Below are 17857 nucleotides of genomic sequence, written 5' to 3' on the forward strand. Positions count from 1 at the left end.
ATTTCTGCCATTGTTCCACATGGTGCCTCAGAGGGTCCCCAGTGGGCCTAAACTACAATTTCCCACAGTGGTAACTCACTCACTCATTAGTGCTCTCCTTACTGACTCTTTTCCCACCCCTGTCTTACTTTCCTTGCTCCCTCATCTAGGACACCCTCCCAAATTATCCACCTACATCAAAGGCCTTGTCTCAGGGTCTGGCCTTTTACAGTCTTTTCCCAAAACTTCCCAAACTGAAGTAGAGATATAGCTTTCTCTTTCCCTGTAGACGATAGTCTATGAAAATGGGAACTTAGAACTCTGGATGGCATGACTTCTATGACATGACAATCTGAAAACATGTGGCAGATGGACCAATGGGGTCCAAGACTCAGAGCGAGGATCCTGATACTGTGGGCAGCTTGGGATCCAGCCCACCTTGAAGTCCATTCCATTTGTACCTTGACCTCGCCATTACTTGGTACCTTGCGCTTCAGGTAATTTTGAGTTTGTTTCTGTCCCTTACAAACAAAAGAGTCCTGGTGAGATGATGTTTATTTTCTTCCTTATGCTTATATTTTTCTATAGTGTAAAACAAAAAACCCATTTTAATGCCCAAAATGACAGAATAAAGTTCCAAAGGAGAAAACAATTTTTGGAAATGTCTTTGACAATGTCACCTTGAATAACCCATGTGGGGGCACAATCCACATTTTTCTCTTAGTATCAGTGAAACCAGGCCTTCATGAAACAATGGAATCACTGAACCATGAGTTGTCATAGGCAATCACACTCTCCAAATGCTCCCACAGTGCTGAGTGACAGAGGGCCTTTCCTTTGTCAGCTCCACCAATCACCCAGACTCTTAGAATGGTTTGGATGTAGCTTCTCATTTGGCCCCAAAGCTGTGCCCAAGTTAATGACTTGGAAAAACATGCCATCATCCATATAATCTGTAAAAAACAGAGAGAGCCCTGAATCAGGCATTTCCACTGCAGAGGAAGCATTCACAAATCCTGCACATTTCAATGATGTTTGCATTATTTCTCACAACTGTTTAATTAAATCCTGTGTAAACAGATGGGCTTATCTGTTTGGTCCTAATAGTTGTAAAATTTGGATATTGTGTGATACTGACAATTACAAATATTTGTATTTACCAAGTAATATCCTTTCCATTAAAAAAAACTCCTTTATGCTAAAGAGAAACTGATTTAGTCTTTATGGAAACATACTATAGCTTTTTGTTCCCATGGCCTTTTTATAGCCAGAGGGATTCACAGATTGCTGGGCATCTCTGGGAAGAGAAATGGAAACAAACCACAGAGCACTGTCACCCTCTGCTCGGAGCTCAAGTACGTCTTCATAGGCAGCTCCATGTCCGTGTCTTGGGGTCAGACATAAAAAAAAATCTGGTCCCGATAAGATAGGTCCAATTTTCAAAAATATGCAAGTCCTTTAAATAGTAATTTATATATAACTTATATTAAATATTGGAAACAATGCAAATGTGAAGTAATTATTTTTTAGTTAAATTGTGTACAATGAAATCTGTGTAGCAATTAAAAATGGTTACAAATGATAATGTACATTTTATGGCAATAGGGCAGAGATGTATCAACTCTATATTATAAGTGGAAAAAAAAAGACAGGTCACAAAAGACTATGAATAGCATTATCTAAGTTTTGTAAGAACAAAAGCCATCTTTCTACACATGAAAGTCTAGAAAATCTTATAGCAAAATGTTAATAGGATGTATTTTTGGGTGGTGGAATATATATTTTTATGTTCTTTGAGCTTTTCCAAATTTTCTGTAATAAACGTTATTATATTTGTAATGAGAAAAACAAAAATGAAAACTAATAAAAACACAAAATAATAGGTTTTAGAGAAGGCAGTAAGGTGACATATAAGAAATTAGGAGGCTTGGGGCACCTGGGTGGCTTAGTCGGTTAAGTGTCCAACTTCAGCTCAGGTTGTGATCTCACAGTTTGTGAGTTCCAGCCCCACATCAGGCTCTGCGCTGACAGCTTGGAGCCTGGAGCCTGCTTCAGAGTCTGTGTCTCCCTCTCTCTCTGCCCCTCCCCACTCAGGCTCTGTCTCTCTCTCAAAAATAAAATAAAACATTAAAAAAAAAAAAAAGAAATTAGGAGGCTATTCTAGGATTTTTAAGGCACTCATTCAAACGCACTAAGTGCCTACTGTGTGTCAGTCCAAGTAGAAATACATAGGCTTTTAAAAAATCAAGCTCTGGGGCGCCTGGGTGGCTTGGTCGGTTAAGCGTCCGACTTCAGCTCAGGTCATGATCTCATGGTCCGTGAGTTCGAGCCCCGCATCGGGCTCTGTGCTGACAGCTCAGAGCCTGAAGCCTGTTTCAGATTCTGTGTCTCCCTCTCTCTGACCCTCCCCCGTTCATGCTCTCTCTCTGTCTCAAAAATAAATAAACGTTAAAAAAAAAATTTAAAAAAAAAGTCAAGCTCTTCTGCCTTTGAAGTGTTCACAGTTTAGAATAGCACCATCTAATAGAATTTTCTGCAATGATGGAAATGTTCTCTGCACTGTCCAGTGCAAGTTGCTTTTGGGTACTAAGAATGTAGTTAGTGTGACTGAAGAATGGAACTTACACTTAATTTAAACCTAAGTATCCACAAGTGGCTAGTGGCTTCTGTAGAAGAAAAGACATACACAGAAATAATTAGTATTCACTAAGTGCTAGAGAAGCACATGGGATGGAGATATTAACTCTGTTCATTAAAAGCCTCTGAGAGGAGATACATTTTTGGCAATGAGTCTAAAGGTGTAGTTAGAAATTCACCCTGGAGGGAAGAGCATTTTGGGTAAAGGATACTGCAGATGCAGAGGGAGAGACATGACTGGGCCTGACACTTGTAAGAAAGAAAAAAAAAACAAAAAAAAAACAAAACAAAAAGGCACTAGGCAAAGTTCATGTCCCATCAAGAAAGATAGGGAGAATAAAACCTAGACAACAATCCTGTAATATTAAGATCTACAGAAATGAGTCATTTTCTTATTTGTCCAGGGGAATAGTGTCACAATTCAGGTAGTAACTTTCAAGTCCACTAAAACTGGATTATCCCAAGGGAGGAGGAGCTCTTTGAGCCAAATACTATTACAGACGCTTTCATATACTTTATCTCATTTAATCACTACAAAAACCCCATTTTACTGAAAAGGGAAGCAAGGCTCACAGGATGAGTAACCGCCCAAGAACACACAGCTAGTAAGTGGCTGGACTTAGGTCTAATATTAAATTACCATAAAAAGATCAACATATGTAAACATATCATATTAATCCCACCCAGGAAGACATTGAGATTGAAAATAGAAACACTCTATTTTTAATAGAATGTAGAATGTAGACCCTGAGAGATTATGTTAAAAGATTTCATGGATCATTTCTAAGCTCTAATGGTGATATCCCAGGAGACAACTACCATCATGATAAATTAACTCTGGGCTGTCTGTCAAAGATCGTAGACTGAGCTGGCCAGTGTTTTATATAGCCTCATCTTGTATCGAATGCTGCAGATTGCTAGAACCAACATTACCAAATTTGATGCCAATGTCCATGGCCCCTCTAAGCCCAATTTACAAGGGTACCACCAAGTGACAAAATTATAAGGTCCTGAAACTTATCTGTGTTGCCTACTGGTGTATAAAGAGTCTTGAGTTTTCAAAGTCCCACATCCTGGACCATTCTCTTCACCATTTTGCCTTCCTGAACCTTGTTCAGATTCGACTCAATAGCCTTGGTTAACTCCATCAACTGCTTTTATGGTGATGCTTCCCAACATCTGTTCCGCTCTACTTGTGGGAATTCCTGCTAGGTTTGCATGACGTTGAACTCAATTTTTTTTTAATCTCACTAACTAGGACAGCAACAGAAGGCTAGGGGAAAAAGGAACATTCAAGAGAAAAAAGAATCTTCTTTACTAACACTGTAAACATAAAATAGCAATTTTCTTGTACTTCATGTATTAGAAATTTCTTATTTCCAGTAATGTGAGAGTTGACCTCGGCTACAAGGCTGATATCTCCCATTTCGGGGTTTGAGAAATTTGAGCAGATGAATAAACATAGAAGACTTGAACCTGGAAGGAGAATACTAATTAGTAAGCGTATACAACTAGTAAAGCAGTTGTATAAAGGACTAGCCAAAGAATGACCAGAAAAAGGGACAGAGGAAAGAAATAAAGATGTTGTTTACCAGAAAAGCATCTATGTTGTCATTATGGAAGGATTAGAAATCAAATTTTCTGATTTAGTTTAGTGTAATTTTAGTTTATTTCATAGTTTAATGTACTCTACAAGGATGGGGGTGGGAGACTGAAGATCATCTTCGTATTCCCCAAGACCATGTTCTTTAAAGGTTCTACCCAACAGAGCTAGGAGATAGAAATGCCAGGACTTTAGGAGGAAGACTAGCCAAATATTAGTGGCTCGGGTCCTTAATTAACTGAATTCCTTTTTCTGAGCTCTGCTCCTCAGAGGAAGACAGTAAAATAGATGGAGGCTGAGTACTTCCTAATAAAAGTAGCCTGTTTGGTGAATATCCTCATTAATTAAACTAGTAGTTTCTAGCACTGAATTAAAAAAATTGTTTATACATTTTTTACATAAATGTATAAATATGACAATTACAACACTGATCGCCAGTCTGTGTGCCTTTCTCTCTCTCTCTCTCTCTCTCTCTCTCTCTCTCTCTCTCTCTCACACACACACACACACACACACACACACACACACACACACAATGGGATCATATTATACACACTTTAATGCATCTGGCTTTTCTCACACAGTGAAAATTTCTCACACCTCATAAAAATCTGAGCCAACTGTGTGGCTCTAAATCACTCTTTTTAACAGCTGGAAATCATTCCATATTTTAGCTATACTATTGATCTAATGTGGATATTTCTCCCCTAGTCCTTTGTTTATCAACCATGCTATAATAAACATTCTTGCACCATGCTGTTGTTTCTTTTGGGTGAGTTGCCAAGAGCGAGATTGCTGGATCAAAGGGTAGCATAGGTTTTTTTTTTCTTTTTCTCTCCCTTTTAAAGAATAGATGCTACTATTTGTTTCTAATTTGCAAGTAACCTTGAGCACTCACTTTTCCTCCCTTGACCTCTGTTTTCTCACTGCAAAAGGAGACGTGTGGGACTATAGATGACCTTGAATGTCCTTTGCAGCTTGTTCTAAACTTGTCTGCTTCTGCGCCTGCGCCCACTGCCCTGTGTTTTGCTGCAGTGTAGTGAGAATCATCACTACTGCTGACTCAGGAACAAATGCCCTGCCTGTCTGAGTCTCAGGATTTGAGACCTACATTTTGCACACAGACTAGTCACTTCACTGAGCCCTTGATTTCCAAGTTCAGACTCTGCTGAAATGCCTTGGTGAGGGAAGCTGCCTTTGATTAGTTGGGTTCTCCCTGACACCCAAGGTCCAAATGAGAGCTGGACAGCAAAGCTGATTACACAGCTCTAAGCTTCTGTCATTTTTGTTGAGATTTACCTTGATCTAAACAAAAGGTGTCTCAGGACACATCCATAGCAGCCTCTGTGTTTGAGCACTTTTTCAGAATGCTCCCAATTTTCCTTTAATGAAGATAAATACTGGATTATTGTGTGACCAAACTACTGAATGAGAAGGGGAAATGTTGCAAAATGATGATCTACTCTGTAAGGCTTTCTGCTCCGTGCATGTCTATCCATTTTAAACCATCCGGACCAGGGAGAAACAACGATTTTACTTGCTAAATCTGAGGGACTTCACGCAGATCATTTTTCCAGACTGAATAATAATAATTGCTTATTGATAGCAAACCAGGCAGCTGACCTCACTCTAGGCACTTCACATGCCTACTCTCAATCCTCAAACAACCCCTGAGGTAGGTTAATATTCTTATTATCCTCATTCTACAGATCGAGGATCCCCCCCTCCCCCTGCAAGGTCACAGAGGCTAGGAGGTGGTGTAGTCTGTCTGCAGAATCCATATTCTTAGCACAAAACAACACTGCAGGGGAACTCAGCAGTAGTGGGCAAGTGGGACAAAATTACTGCACGGGGCTTCTTAACTATCTTGTTAATGTCACCTGAAACCCACACTGAGAGCCCTCACATCCACCATCTATAGAAGTTTAATGTGTTCACGGCTCAAAATCAGCTGGACACCGACACAGGCGCTCGCTATAATTATATCCGGAGTGGTGGGGTGGACCAGAGGCAACACAGATTTGGGCTCAAGTCCTGGCTCTGCCCGCTGGCCTTGGGCAAGTTTCTTCCTCTCTCAAATTAGTCCCTCGGCTCTTTCTCACCTGCTGCCCTGGGGAGGCGAGGAGGCTGTAGGGTACCGCCAGCCAGGCTAACCCCAGAGCAGTCGCGTGTAAAGGGCCGGCTCCTCTCCCTCCAGCCCCGCTCCCCAGTGCTGTGGAGGGCAGCACCTGGAATGCGCAGGGCCACCTCCAGGCCCTCTCCCTCTTGGGTTCCAGTTTGCCCCCCAAATGTTGTGGCACAAACACTGGGTCAGGACTGCCACGGGATGGCCTCTTCTTCAGTAGACTCCCCACCCTCATCCAGCAAATGCCGGAGAGACATGGGTTTTCAAAAACAGCTATTTATTTGCTTATCTGCAAGGAGCGGGGGCAAAGTGATCGAGGGCGAAATCAATTACTATTTTTCATCTTTGACAAAGTAATTAAGGCCACAGTGACTGGTTAATTCCGACCGAATGGCTGCGCGGTGATGGATGCGGATTTACGGCCTCTTCGGCGGCCGCGCGCGGGCCGGATTATCACTCCAAACAGGCGGCCGCGGAGGGCGGGGGCGGAGACCCAAGTCCGGAAGACTTGCGCTTTTTATTCTAATTCTTTTTTAATGCTGCGGCTCCATCCCGGCGCTTCCAAGCGTTGACACACAGCTGTACGCACGACGAGCTGCCCCGGGCCACCAGCCTCTGAAGGCTGGCTCTCTCCCGCCCTGCCACCCCCACTCTGCTGCTGGACGGTGCCCGACCCCCCGCCGGCTTAGGAGCTACCCCTCTTGGCCTCCCCGCCCAGACCCCCGCCTCCACTCGGAACGTAGCCCCTCCTTTCTAGAATCTTGCGTCTAGAAGTGGGGTGAGGTGGGGAGCTCAAGCAGCGTCTCCACCACCATTACGCCCCCACCCCGCAGCTTTCCCTGAGCGTCAACCGCCTCTGAACTGCCTGACGCGTGACGGGCGCCACGCTGGAACTCAAGTGCGCACTAGGCCAGGGAGGGCCCGCAGGCGACACGTCAGGCCTGGGGACCGATCGGGGGCGGGAGCGTCACTTATGCTCAGGGCTGCAGTTCACCTGGCTCCCCCCCCCCCAGCCTGGAACGTCAGTGCGCCCCGGAATGTTGGGGGTGCAGGTGGACGCTCCACCCGCTTCCGCATTTGGCGGGGGAGGCTCAGACGCACGAAGAAAGGCCAGAGCCTTTCCAAGTCGTGACTGTCCACGGTGGAAGTCTGCCCAGGGCCTGCAGAGGGGGGGCCTAATCCGACCCAGGGGCGCATCTCTTGGCGCGGAAGTGGGGGCTGTCAGGCCTGCCCTTACCCTTCTTCTCCTATCCTCGTTTGGCTCGTTGGAAACGGGTCTGTTTCGGAAGAAGCGCCCAGCAGGCTCCCTCGGCTTTCCGGGTGGTTCCCAGAGTCTAGGATGTTTCCCAGCGCCCACCAAGACACGCGCCCCTGCGGGCTTCTCGGCCCCGCCTGTTGTGCTGACCCTTTTCCAGCCAGAGCCCAGCCCGATCCCACACCAGTCTCCCTTACTCCTCCTCCCCGACCCCGCCTGACTTCCCTCGGAGCGGGCCTCCGGAGACAGTGCAACTGGGCCCCCGCGACGTCCCAATGGGCAGGGTGGGGAAAATTTCCCGGGTTTGAAAGCGACTTTCTAGACCCCAGTTTCCCGGGCTTTAGAACTAGGAATTTCTCAACGGTTGTTACCAAAGCTAAATGGGATAATTCATGGAAAGCTCTTGCACAATGGTTCAATATTGAGAGCTTAATAAATGTTAACTCAAACTACAATAAAAAGCGGCCTGAACCCCGCAAGGCGGCTCGCCAGGAAGGCTTTATCAAGAAAACCTACGCATCGTTCCATCCTAGTGCAGATCGCGGGTCCCCAGCTGGCTGCCCTCGGAAGGGCCAGACTGGCGAGCCGGTGAGCGGCGGCACCCGAGCTCTCTCGAGCAGTTCGGAAGGAGGCGGGAGGGGGCCCCCGCAGTGCCCCGGGCGCTCACCGCAATCTGCCGCCGCAGCCTCCGCCTGCGGCCTCCGCGGCTTTGTCCTCCTGCCGCGTGGGGACGGCCCAGCCAAGTGCAACGGAGCCGACCCCGAGGCTGTGGGCCGGGCTGCGAGCGTCAGGGAAGGGACAAAGTGCCCTCCTTGGCTCCCCACCTCCGGGGCGAGGCGTTCCCCGAATGAGGCTGGCCAGAAAGGAGACATTGGTTTTGTTACCAATCCCCTTGGAGTCTCCAAACCAACCCTTCTTTGCAAAGGTGTTTTCCCTTTCTTCTGATGGTAGCCATTGCTTTATACCAAGAAAATCCATTTTTTTAATCTTTAGGGCCACCCCTCACTTGCCCCGCAGTACAGTAGAACGTCCTCTTGTGGCTTCCTGGTTGGCCATCCTGCCGCCTGGCTCTTGAAGATCGCTCTCTGGAGGATCTCTCAGACCTTGCGCTTCCACATCTGGCCTGGCTGTGGTGGGTTTTTATTGAGAGGGCTATGAAAAAAGAATGGGTTTCCGTTTGACTTTGAAAGTGACCTAAGAACGAGATCACTGTTGGAAATAATGTCCTCTTCATTTGTCGAAAGTATTTTCAGAGGTGTCTAAAAAATACAATGAGAACAGTCATAATTTTACTCAGAATTTCTTTTGTGTTAATAGAGATACAATAGGAATGCAAATACTAGACCTCAACGTATAAGCGAAACTCCTAGTTTTCTGGAAGGGCTGTCTAACAGCCCTCTAACAGTGGTTGTCTGCGAGTAGAGCTGTGAGGATCTGAAGCCCACATACACTCAGGCAGGTACACCATTATAAATGTTATAAATGCAGGACCCGTGAGCACTGGCCATCGCAGAGCTGTGCCGTTACATGCAGACCCTCGATCTCAGGGTAATATTGTGGAACCCGCTGCCTGCAGATTCAGAGAGACAGCCAAGGGAACCAGAGGAAGAGAAAAGCAGAAATATGACAGTAATTTAATTCCTTCCCCCTCGCCCACCTCGTAGCCCAATCCGCTCTGTTGGCGGCTGCGCCTCGCCTTGGGTGCAGTGGGACGTGTCCCTCCCATGTTTCCCTTAATTAGGAGGAGGCAAACTTCTGTCATCCCCTCCCGCCAGCTTCGGTTTAGTAATCAGACCCATATGAGTCACGCCGAACACGCAGCCCCCTCCTGCCCGAGGGACAACTGGCCAGCGTACTCTCTGCTGTTGTCCCTTTAAAACTCGAATCCAAGGGGGTAATGATTTATCAAACTTGTATTATCAAGAAAATGTCAAACGAAGGGCACCTTGCTTTGCACTGACGCAAACCTGGCCTTTCCCAAGGAGATATAGAACGCCTCTCTTGTTGGAGTCAAACCCAGTCTTCTCAATAGCTGGTTTCACTCTCTGCCGGTTCAATCTGTTGCCCGTGTCAGACATGGTGAGTGTTTGCTTTTGTTCTTTTTAGAGGAAAGGGAGCTGCGGGTGGAGGAAGGGCAGATTCGTTTAGAGTACTTCTTTTTGAAGTGTTCTATGCATTTTGGAAGAGGAAGGGAGGGCAATCTTCACAGCCGTAGGTATTTGTTCTTGTGAGCATCACCTGAGGTGGGAAAGAGGTTTCTGAAGCTCTGTAGAACCGAGATCCCTATCTTCTAACTGTGATCCCAGGCACTGTCCTCGGTGCTGAAAAGCCAGGTGCCGGTACTGAGGCTAGTCGCTGAGTCCTAGAGGCTTTTGAGATAACAATGCTTGCTGGAGACAAGGTGTTTAGATTTGGTGCAAATTAATGAGTTCCGACCTGTGCATTTATGAAAGACGGTTAGACGAGATGCACGAGGTTGAGGTGAAGGTAATATGGTCATTCTTACAGTGTAATAGTAAATATTGGTGCTAATATTCAGGAAGCCCTGAAAGATTACACGAGTGGAGAAACCAGATGGAAAAACCATCACTTGCAGATCTTTTAATTTGAAACTCAGTTGAGAAAAAGCAAATGAAAATCAGTCCTGAGTTTTGGTCCCCAAGCATGAAGGGCATTGGACACTCTTGTAACTAGTTACTGGAGGGAGAAAGAGAACCAAAAAACTTTGCATGTTCTTTTACATATCTGGAAATCCGGGAGTGAATGTAGGTTGTGTAAGATAACAAACCTGGTTACTGTCTTGTGTTTTACATCTGGTTTGTTATGGTTATTGTGTGGTGGTTGTTGTTCTTGTTTTGCTCGGGATCATTATTCCTGCCTTTGCTACCTGGAGGGCGAAGATGGGGTTGGAAAGCTGGGATTCGTTCAACCCATTTGGCCTGAAACACTCGTAGGTGCCAGGGCATCAGCTTTGTGGCCACAGCTTGCCTATAGCTTATTTAAAAAAAAAAAAAAGAAGGCAATGTGCATTATTGAATGACAAAGGAAATGGGGCGGAAAATTAAAGAATCTTTCTACTATGGTGATGGGGAGGTGGGCACCCTACAGCCGTGATGTGAAATCCAAAGAGGGCGGGGAGCTCATGGCTGTAGGGTTATTTCTACCCTCCTTTGCTACCCCCTACAAAAACACATTTCTGCCTATTTTCTTAGTTATCCCACCATCAGGGAGGAGAATATTAACTGCTTTATGCCATCTGGTTATTGACAAGACAGGCAAATTGAGAAATACAGTTTTTCTTGGAGAAGGAAAAAAAAATCCAGATGCCAGTTTATTCCCGAGATATTGGGACCTGAGTGGTGAACGGACGGACCCGAGTGGTGTCTGGACCTGAGTGGTGAACGTCTTTACATGTAGATACAGGTATTTTTAGAGCTACCGTGACTTTCTGTGCGTGTGTGTATGTTTGTGTGTGCACGAACTTCACGTTGTATTTGCAGGATTGCGGTGCTCCCAAGGAAATGAATAAACAACCAGCCAACAGCCTGGGGGCGGCGATGGCGCTGGGCCACCATGCTGGCCCGTGCGCGCCCAGGACGAGCCCGGAGCAGGAGCTTCCCCCCGCCGCCGCCGCCGCCGCCGCCGTGGCGCCGACGCCGCGTGTGCCCAGGTCCGCTTCCACCGGCGCCCAAACTTTCCAGTCCCCTGACGCGCGAGCCTGTGAGGCGGAGCGGCAGGGAGTGGGGGCTTGCAAACTCAGTAGCCCGCGGGCGCCTGCGGCCTCGGCAGCTCTGAGGGACTTGAGCGAGGCGCGCGGCGCGCAGGCCGCAGCTCCTTCTGGGGCCGCCGGGCCCGGCAACGCTCTGCATTGTAAGATTCCGGCCCTGCGCGGCCCCGAGGGGGATGCTAACGTGAGTGTGGGCAAGGGCACCCTGGAGCGGAACAATACCCCGGCCGTGGGCTGGGTGAATATGAGCCAGAGCACCGTGGTGCTGGGCACGGATGGAATCACGTCCGTGCTCCCGGGCAGCGTGGCCACCGCTGCCGCCCAGGTAAGCAGGTCGTGCTCGGCCCGCGCCGCCTCCCGCCCCCTAGGTGTGCGAGGCGAGCCGGGCCGTGGTGGGTGCACGTGTGCTGATGGGGAGACCGGTTGGCAGTGCCAGGTAATGGACGCGGGAGGCAGCTTTGGGGCTTTGGAAGCTCGCGCTGCGCTGGGGTCCCCAGTTCAGGGCTCAAGGGCTGCTGTGACCCTGCCAGAGGAATCACGATCTCAGGAGCCGCCACGACCTGTCTCTTACCAACCTCAGTAGTCGCGCAAATTCATGCAGGCTCATGAAGCGGTTGAGACAGATAGATTATGAAAACAAGACTCCCCCTTTTGTCCATGAGTGAGTCTTTTCTTTAAAATATTTTTCCTTAATTAGAAAAATTAAGAAATACAGAGGAACCCTCTTCCCCTCCCCCTGCAGGGAATAACAGTTTAAGTGCAGTAGTACCTTTCGCTTAGAGTGAAATTATCACACGAGAACTCATTGAGGAGAGGTGGGTGTACATGAAGCTACTACTGAAGCTTAAGCTTCAGGGCTCTTCCAAAACCCAGTACCTAGTTTTTCATCATAACTTTGTATATGTTGTTGTTGTTGTTTTCTTAAAGAGAATCTATCTCTTTAGCTCCATGCCTGGACCTGCCTCTACATTTGATCCTTTACACTCAATGAGAGGCATGAAAAACTCACAGAGCAAATCCCAATCCTGGGTTCAGGATAAGGCAACTACTACTGCTTATTATTACTCTCTCCCATACAGGCTCTTGTCTTCCATTTCCCTCCAGTCTCTCTGCTTCCTCTGATCTCTTTCTTTCTCTGTCCTGTCTCACCTACTTGAGCTCTTCCTTTTCCATCCCCTGCCTTTCTGCTGTCTCCTCTCCTTCCCCTGGCTGGGGGGCTAGGCATGTGTTGAGCACCTGAATCTAAACATCTGCCTATGTGAGATTTCTGGTTTATACAGCCCTTCTGTTCGGTGACATCTAGTATGACACACACACACACACAGGCCCACACCTCAAGAACCCAGCTGTTGGAATAATAACTAGAAATGAACATACACTTAGACCTTCCCACTTGCCCCTGTTTTTGGTGTCCACTTCTGGAGCGTTTGTCTGTATATATTAACTGCCTCTGACAGCATGTGCCCAACAGTGTGACCCCAGATGGAGGCAGAAGATTGTTTCAAATACCTTGCTTAACCTCCGCACTGCGGCAAAAGCGCAAAAGCGGCTGAAACTCCCACCCTTTTAGCCTGAGAAGAATTGGAGGGTGGGTGGGGTTGGAGGTGCTGTGCCTGGCAAAGGACTGTGGAGGGGGATGCTGAAGATGTTCAGAGTAGATTAAGCCCTGCATTTGCCTACTCTCAGCTCTGCCCATTTTTCTGTTCTTGCCTTCCTGACACCTACCTCAGCCCTCCTCCCTTCCAGAGACTTCCTCTTCTCCTGACAGCTCCTTTACTCTCCACAGCCTGTGGAACAGTGTGAGACATACCAGAGTGCTAGAATAGCAAATGGAGTGTGATGGAGGAAGTAGAGGCCGGGCAGTGGCTTGGGTCCTTGGAACCTTGGTGTGGTGTCCAGGCATCCTGAACATTTAGAATTTGTTGAGGTGGTTTCATCTTCTTCCTTTTCTGCTTAGTAGTGAGGCATTCCAGAAGGAGATACCGCCCCTAAGAGAGCATCTTAGTGTGAACTTGGAGAGGCAAGCCTCAAAGATCCATAGATGGTTGGAACTGGAAAGCGCCTCAAGGGATAGTTCTTCTCAGCCCCTCATTTTATAGATGGGAGCACAGAGGCTCAGAGAGCATGTGGCTTGCCTGGGATTATCCAGGTGGTTAGTGGTAAAGTTTAGACCAGAACTCAATGCTTTAGATGTCTTGTCTCTTGCCATATCTACCTTCTCTGTTCTGCCTCTTGTTTCACACCCACACCTCTCTCCAGCCCATTTCCCTTGCCCTGGTGTTGAAAGGTGCCCCCCCCCCCCACCTTACACTAGCAAATCAGGTAGGTTCTGCCTATAGGCTTTGGCAGAGAACATGAGGCAGGGGCTCTGGCTGGCTTCAGGCATTGCGGCTCTATTTCTGACCTAGCAGACTCCAGAGGGAGAAAGGGCTGAGGAAGGAGTGTGTTGAGGGTTTTGGGGAGAGAGGGGTTGGTTAGGGATCTGCTTGCTGGGGATTCTAGGCATGATATTGGGGAACTGCTTGCCAACTGAACTCTTGGTCAGGGGTTGGGGATGAAGGGACTTGCTTGCAATCAACCAACAGGTTCAAGGTTTGGGGAAAGCTGCTTGCTGGTGTGCCCTGACTGCAGGATTTGGGAAGGAGGGGTCTAGGGGTGTGTTGAAGATGAATCTTCATATCAGAATTGGGGGCCTGCTTGCTGAAAGACTTTCAGTGCAGGGGTGAGGGGTAAAGGCTCTGCTTGTAGATGCATCCTCTCTCTTCAAAATTGGGGTCCTGCTTGCCAATGCATCCTCAGTTGGAAAATGGGGGCCTGCTTGCTGGGAAAGACCCTCAGCAGGGGGGATGGGCAGAATGGGGCCTGCTTGCCGGTGGCCCCGGGGCTGTTATCCGACAATGTGCTTTTCCGCCCCCAGGAGGACGAGCAAGGGGATGAGAATAAGGCCCGAGGGAACTGGTCCAGCAAACTGGACTTCATCCTGTCCATGGTGGGGTACGCAGTGGGGCTGGGCAATGTCTGGAGGTTTCCCTACCTGGCCTTCCAGAACGGGGGAGGTATGGCTTTTCCGGTCTTTCCGCCTGCGGAGGGGCGGGGCGGGCACTTGCGGGTTGGGGAGGCACCAGGAGCCTCGGAAAGGGCAGGGAGGGGAGGCTGGGAGCAGCCTCCTCGCTCCGGCTCCATCCCCCATAGGCATCGGTGCTAAGCCAGAGGGCAGGAGCCACCGTAAGGGTTTGGCACTAGATCCAGGAGGCTTTTGTCTGAAGATGGAGCTCAGGAGAGAGGGGGGCCTCCATGATCCCCCACTGGTCCAGCTTGGGGGACTGGTTCCCGAGCCAAGTGGGCATGGCCGCATTCAGAATTCAAACTCTGATTTAGCCAAGAAATATTCTTGTAGCAGCGCACTCTGTGCACTTAAATGGCAGTAGCTGTGTGGTCCTGGACACCAAATTAAGGACCGTTTAAGATTATAACCTGGAAATCCGAGCCTACATAGGAGACCTTGCAAATGGGTGTTTGAGTTGTGCAGAATGCAGGGTGCTGGGGAGTGCAGAGGGGCCGGGGTCTGTACTCTCCAGAACCTCTCAGAAGTACCCACACACATACATCCCCTTGGGCACAAGCAGGACATATTTTGACTTTAGCCAAGTTGTTTGGCAAAAAATAGTTTTCGTTTTGTCTTCACTGGGTGGAAGAAGCTGCTTTTGAAGGAAAACCATTTCTGAAATGGTGAGGATGCCAGTTGGGTACATACCAGCTGCCAGGCCCCTTGGATCCAGTGTACCTCTTATGTACACACTGAGGAGGAGAGAGCCCGCTCATTCAAGGTCCTCTGCTGGCGCTCTCCACCTTGAGGCACCTTGGCCAGGGCCTCGCCCCCACATTGCCTAAACTGACAAGTCCCCCTCTAGGAATAGGAATTTGCAACTAGGACCTCCTCCTAGGACCAAAGAGACCCCCTCCCCACCAAGTTAGGGTTTTTTTGTTTTTTGTTTTCTCTTGGGGGAGCTCCAGACAGCAGACAGGTGCTGCACCACCAGATGATTAAAACGGAAAAATATGCCTTCTCCCCTCCAATACCAAATTAGGACACATTGACAAGTACTTATGAGGATGGCCGATCATTTGCAAACGGAGGTGCCCTGGAAACAGAAGAACATGTGCTGGCCACACAAAAATAGGAACCCTAGCTGGGTTTCCGCTTGGTTTTCTGTAAGAATCCCAGTTCAGGGTGCAAGAAGTGGGCCGGAGATGCTGTAATAAGGCTTCCAGTGACATGTAGTGGTGGGAGGTGGGGGAGGAGCTAGGGAGGGCCTTTCAGCCAGGGCAGTTTGGCATGCCAGAAGTACCCAAGTTTTGCTCCCCTGGGGATCCGCAAAGGGTGGGTCTGCGTCTGGCCCAGTGGCCAGGTTCCTGCTCCTGGTTCCAGGAGCTCCTCACGTAGCCATGCACGGGGAGGGGGAGGCAGACTTTTCTACACTGCGGCTCCCAGCTCCGCAGCCCACAGCACTGGGTGGAGAGCTGGCCTCCTCCTCGGGAGCAGGGGGAAGGATTGCATAATCCACCTTTCTCCAAAACCCCATCTGGAGAGGCCAGAGCAGGACCCCCCCCCCCCCCGTTTTACTCCCCAAGAGCTTGAGGGCCCTGCTGGGCTTTCCTCACCTGGAGGGGCCCAGGCAGGAAAGGCCTTTCAGCCCAGACAGGAAGTTGGAAGAAGGGTGACCAAAAAGAGTAGACCAGAGAAAAATCAGCTTTCCTTTCCTGGAGCACAGCATTCTGGGTTCTGGCATCCCTAGTGCCTGAATTGGCTCTGACCCATGCAACAGTGCTTACTGGTCCAAGTCATTTCAAAGATCATGGCTGTTCCCTAAGGCCCTCCCAAATGATCTTAATTCTTGAAGGGAATGAACCCCAGAGAACCCCCATCAGTTGAGGCAGCCTCCCTACTACTATTGTCCTGTTTGCAGGGAGCAGGGGCGGGGGGGGGGCATTCCAGGGAATAAAGAGATGAAGGGCTGACAACCTCTGGGGGCTCCAGTCTAGGTAAGACACTATGTAAATATTGGGAGGTGCTCAGTGCCTAGGGAAGTATTGTGGGAGGACAGAGAAGGGAGGCTTCTTGAAGGAGGAAGCATTTGAGTTGACCTTGAAGGATGGAAGGGATTTTCATGTGGAGAAGAAAGTTGAGAAGTGTGTGGTGGCTGGGGTGGTGGAGAGAGGGATTTTCTAGCCACTTGTCTGGCAGAGCAGACCCAGCACTGAGTGGCAGGAGGTGTGCAGGTAACTCAGGGTATTGCACAGGAGGGCTCCTGGAGTCTACCTTAGTAGATATCGGGTCCTTGGAGGGTGGAGATGCTGAGACGATTTCACCAAATATGACTCTAGTAGTGAGTCACGGGTGTGGATTTATTGAATGCTGGAAGAGCTTAATTTGGAGGACGTTGAAATGCTGTAATAAGAAAAGGAAAAGAAGAGAAAAGAATAAAACCCCACCATGACACAACCCCTAGCAACCCATCCAGGAGGGAATTGGGAAAAGTAGTGTGTTTGTTGGGTACTCTGGACTGAACTTGGTACAGGAAGGCTGTTAAATGTCCCAGGGTCCCTGTGGTTGAGCTGGAATGTCAAAAGTTTCTTGGAAAATGAGGGGGAGCCAGCTCCCACCTCAGAGGGTGAATGTGGGCCAAGGTGGCCTTGGCCTCCGAGGGCTTCTCACTTCTCACTCTGTCTTTCCAAGGTGCTTTCCTCATCCCCTACCTGATGATGCTGGCTCTGGCTGGGTTACCCATCTTCTTCCTAGAAGTGTCACTGGGCCAGTTTGCCAGCCAGGGGCCAGTGTCTGTGTGGAAAGCCATCCCGGCCCTACAAGGTGAGTCCGCCCTGCCTCCCAGCCTCCTCAGCCCTCTTCTGCTCTCTCTGGCACCATGCAGCCCCCAGGAGGGAGACCCGCTTTTGTGAACAGGATAACTCACATTTTCCTTTATTTGATCTATTCTACCTCTGGGACCCTCTGAAGAATGGCCCAAGATTGCCTCTGGCATTGGTCCGTTCCTCACAGAATGCCTCAATCTCCCTGATGGACACAGAATCCACTCCACTATTTGTGTATCCATCTGTGAAAGAGAGCCAAGACCTAGGTCCCCTCCCTGTGCCCAACTGTAAGAATTCCCTAGGACTTGGACTGGAATGAGTCCCTGGAAATCTTGCTTCCACAGGCTGTGGCATCGCAATGCTGATCATCTCCGTCTTAATAGCCATATACTACAATGTGATTATTTGCTACACACTTTTCTACCTGTTTGCCTCCTTTGTGTCTGTGCTGCCCTGGGGCTCCTGCAACAACCCTTGGAACACGCCAGAATGCAAAGATAAAACCAAACTTTTATTAGGTAAGTTTGGATATCCCTACATTAACTGGTGGGCAGAGATGAAAACAACCAAATATACTTAATTCTAACATTTAAGGAGCTCATGGCTCAGAGGAGGGGTGATGACATTTTTGTTTGCCCATGACTAACTGGAGTGTTTGTT

General features: G+C 48.6%; 1 protein-coding gene across 2 annotated transcripts in view; it reads left to right on the forward strand.

Annotated features, from left to right (window-relative positions):
- The first annotated feature begins 375 nt into the window (after positions 1-375).
- SLC6A5 (solute carrier family 6 member 5) overlaps positions 376-17857 on the forward strand; it is a 64913-nt gene continuing 47431 nt past the window's right edge. Inside the window, exons 1-5 of one of the 2 annotated variants that reach the window (XM_042959191.1) lie at positions 376-476; positions 11100-11651; positions 14244-14382; positions 17064-17195; positions 17542-17715. In XM_042959191.1, coding sequence (XP_042815125.1) covers positions 11121-11651; positions 14244-14382; positions 17064-17195; positions 17542-17715 — 976 coding nt within the window. In that variant the 5' untranslated portion in view covers positions 376-476; positions 11100-11120. The remainder of the gene's footprint in view (positions 477-11099; positions 11652-14243; positions 14383-17063; positions 17196-17541; positions 17716-17857) is intronic. The other variant, XM_042959192.1, reaches the window with a different exon arrangement.

Source organism: Panthera tigris, chromosome D1 (assembly GCF_018350195.1).
Source record: "Panthera tigris isolate Pti1 chromosome D1, P.tigris_Pti1_mat1.1, whole genome shotgun sequence".
In the NCBI taxonomy this organism is placed as follows: Eukaryota; Metazoa; Chordata; class Mammalia; order Carnivora; family Felidae; genus Panthera; species Panthera tigris.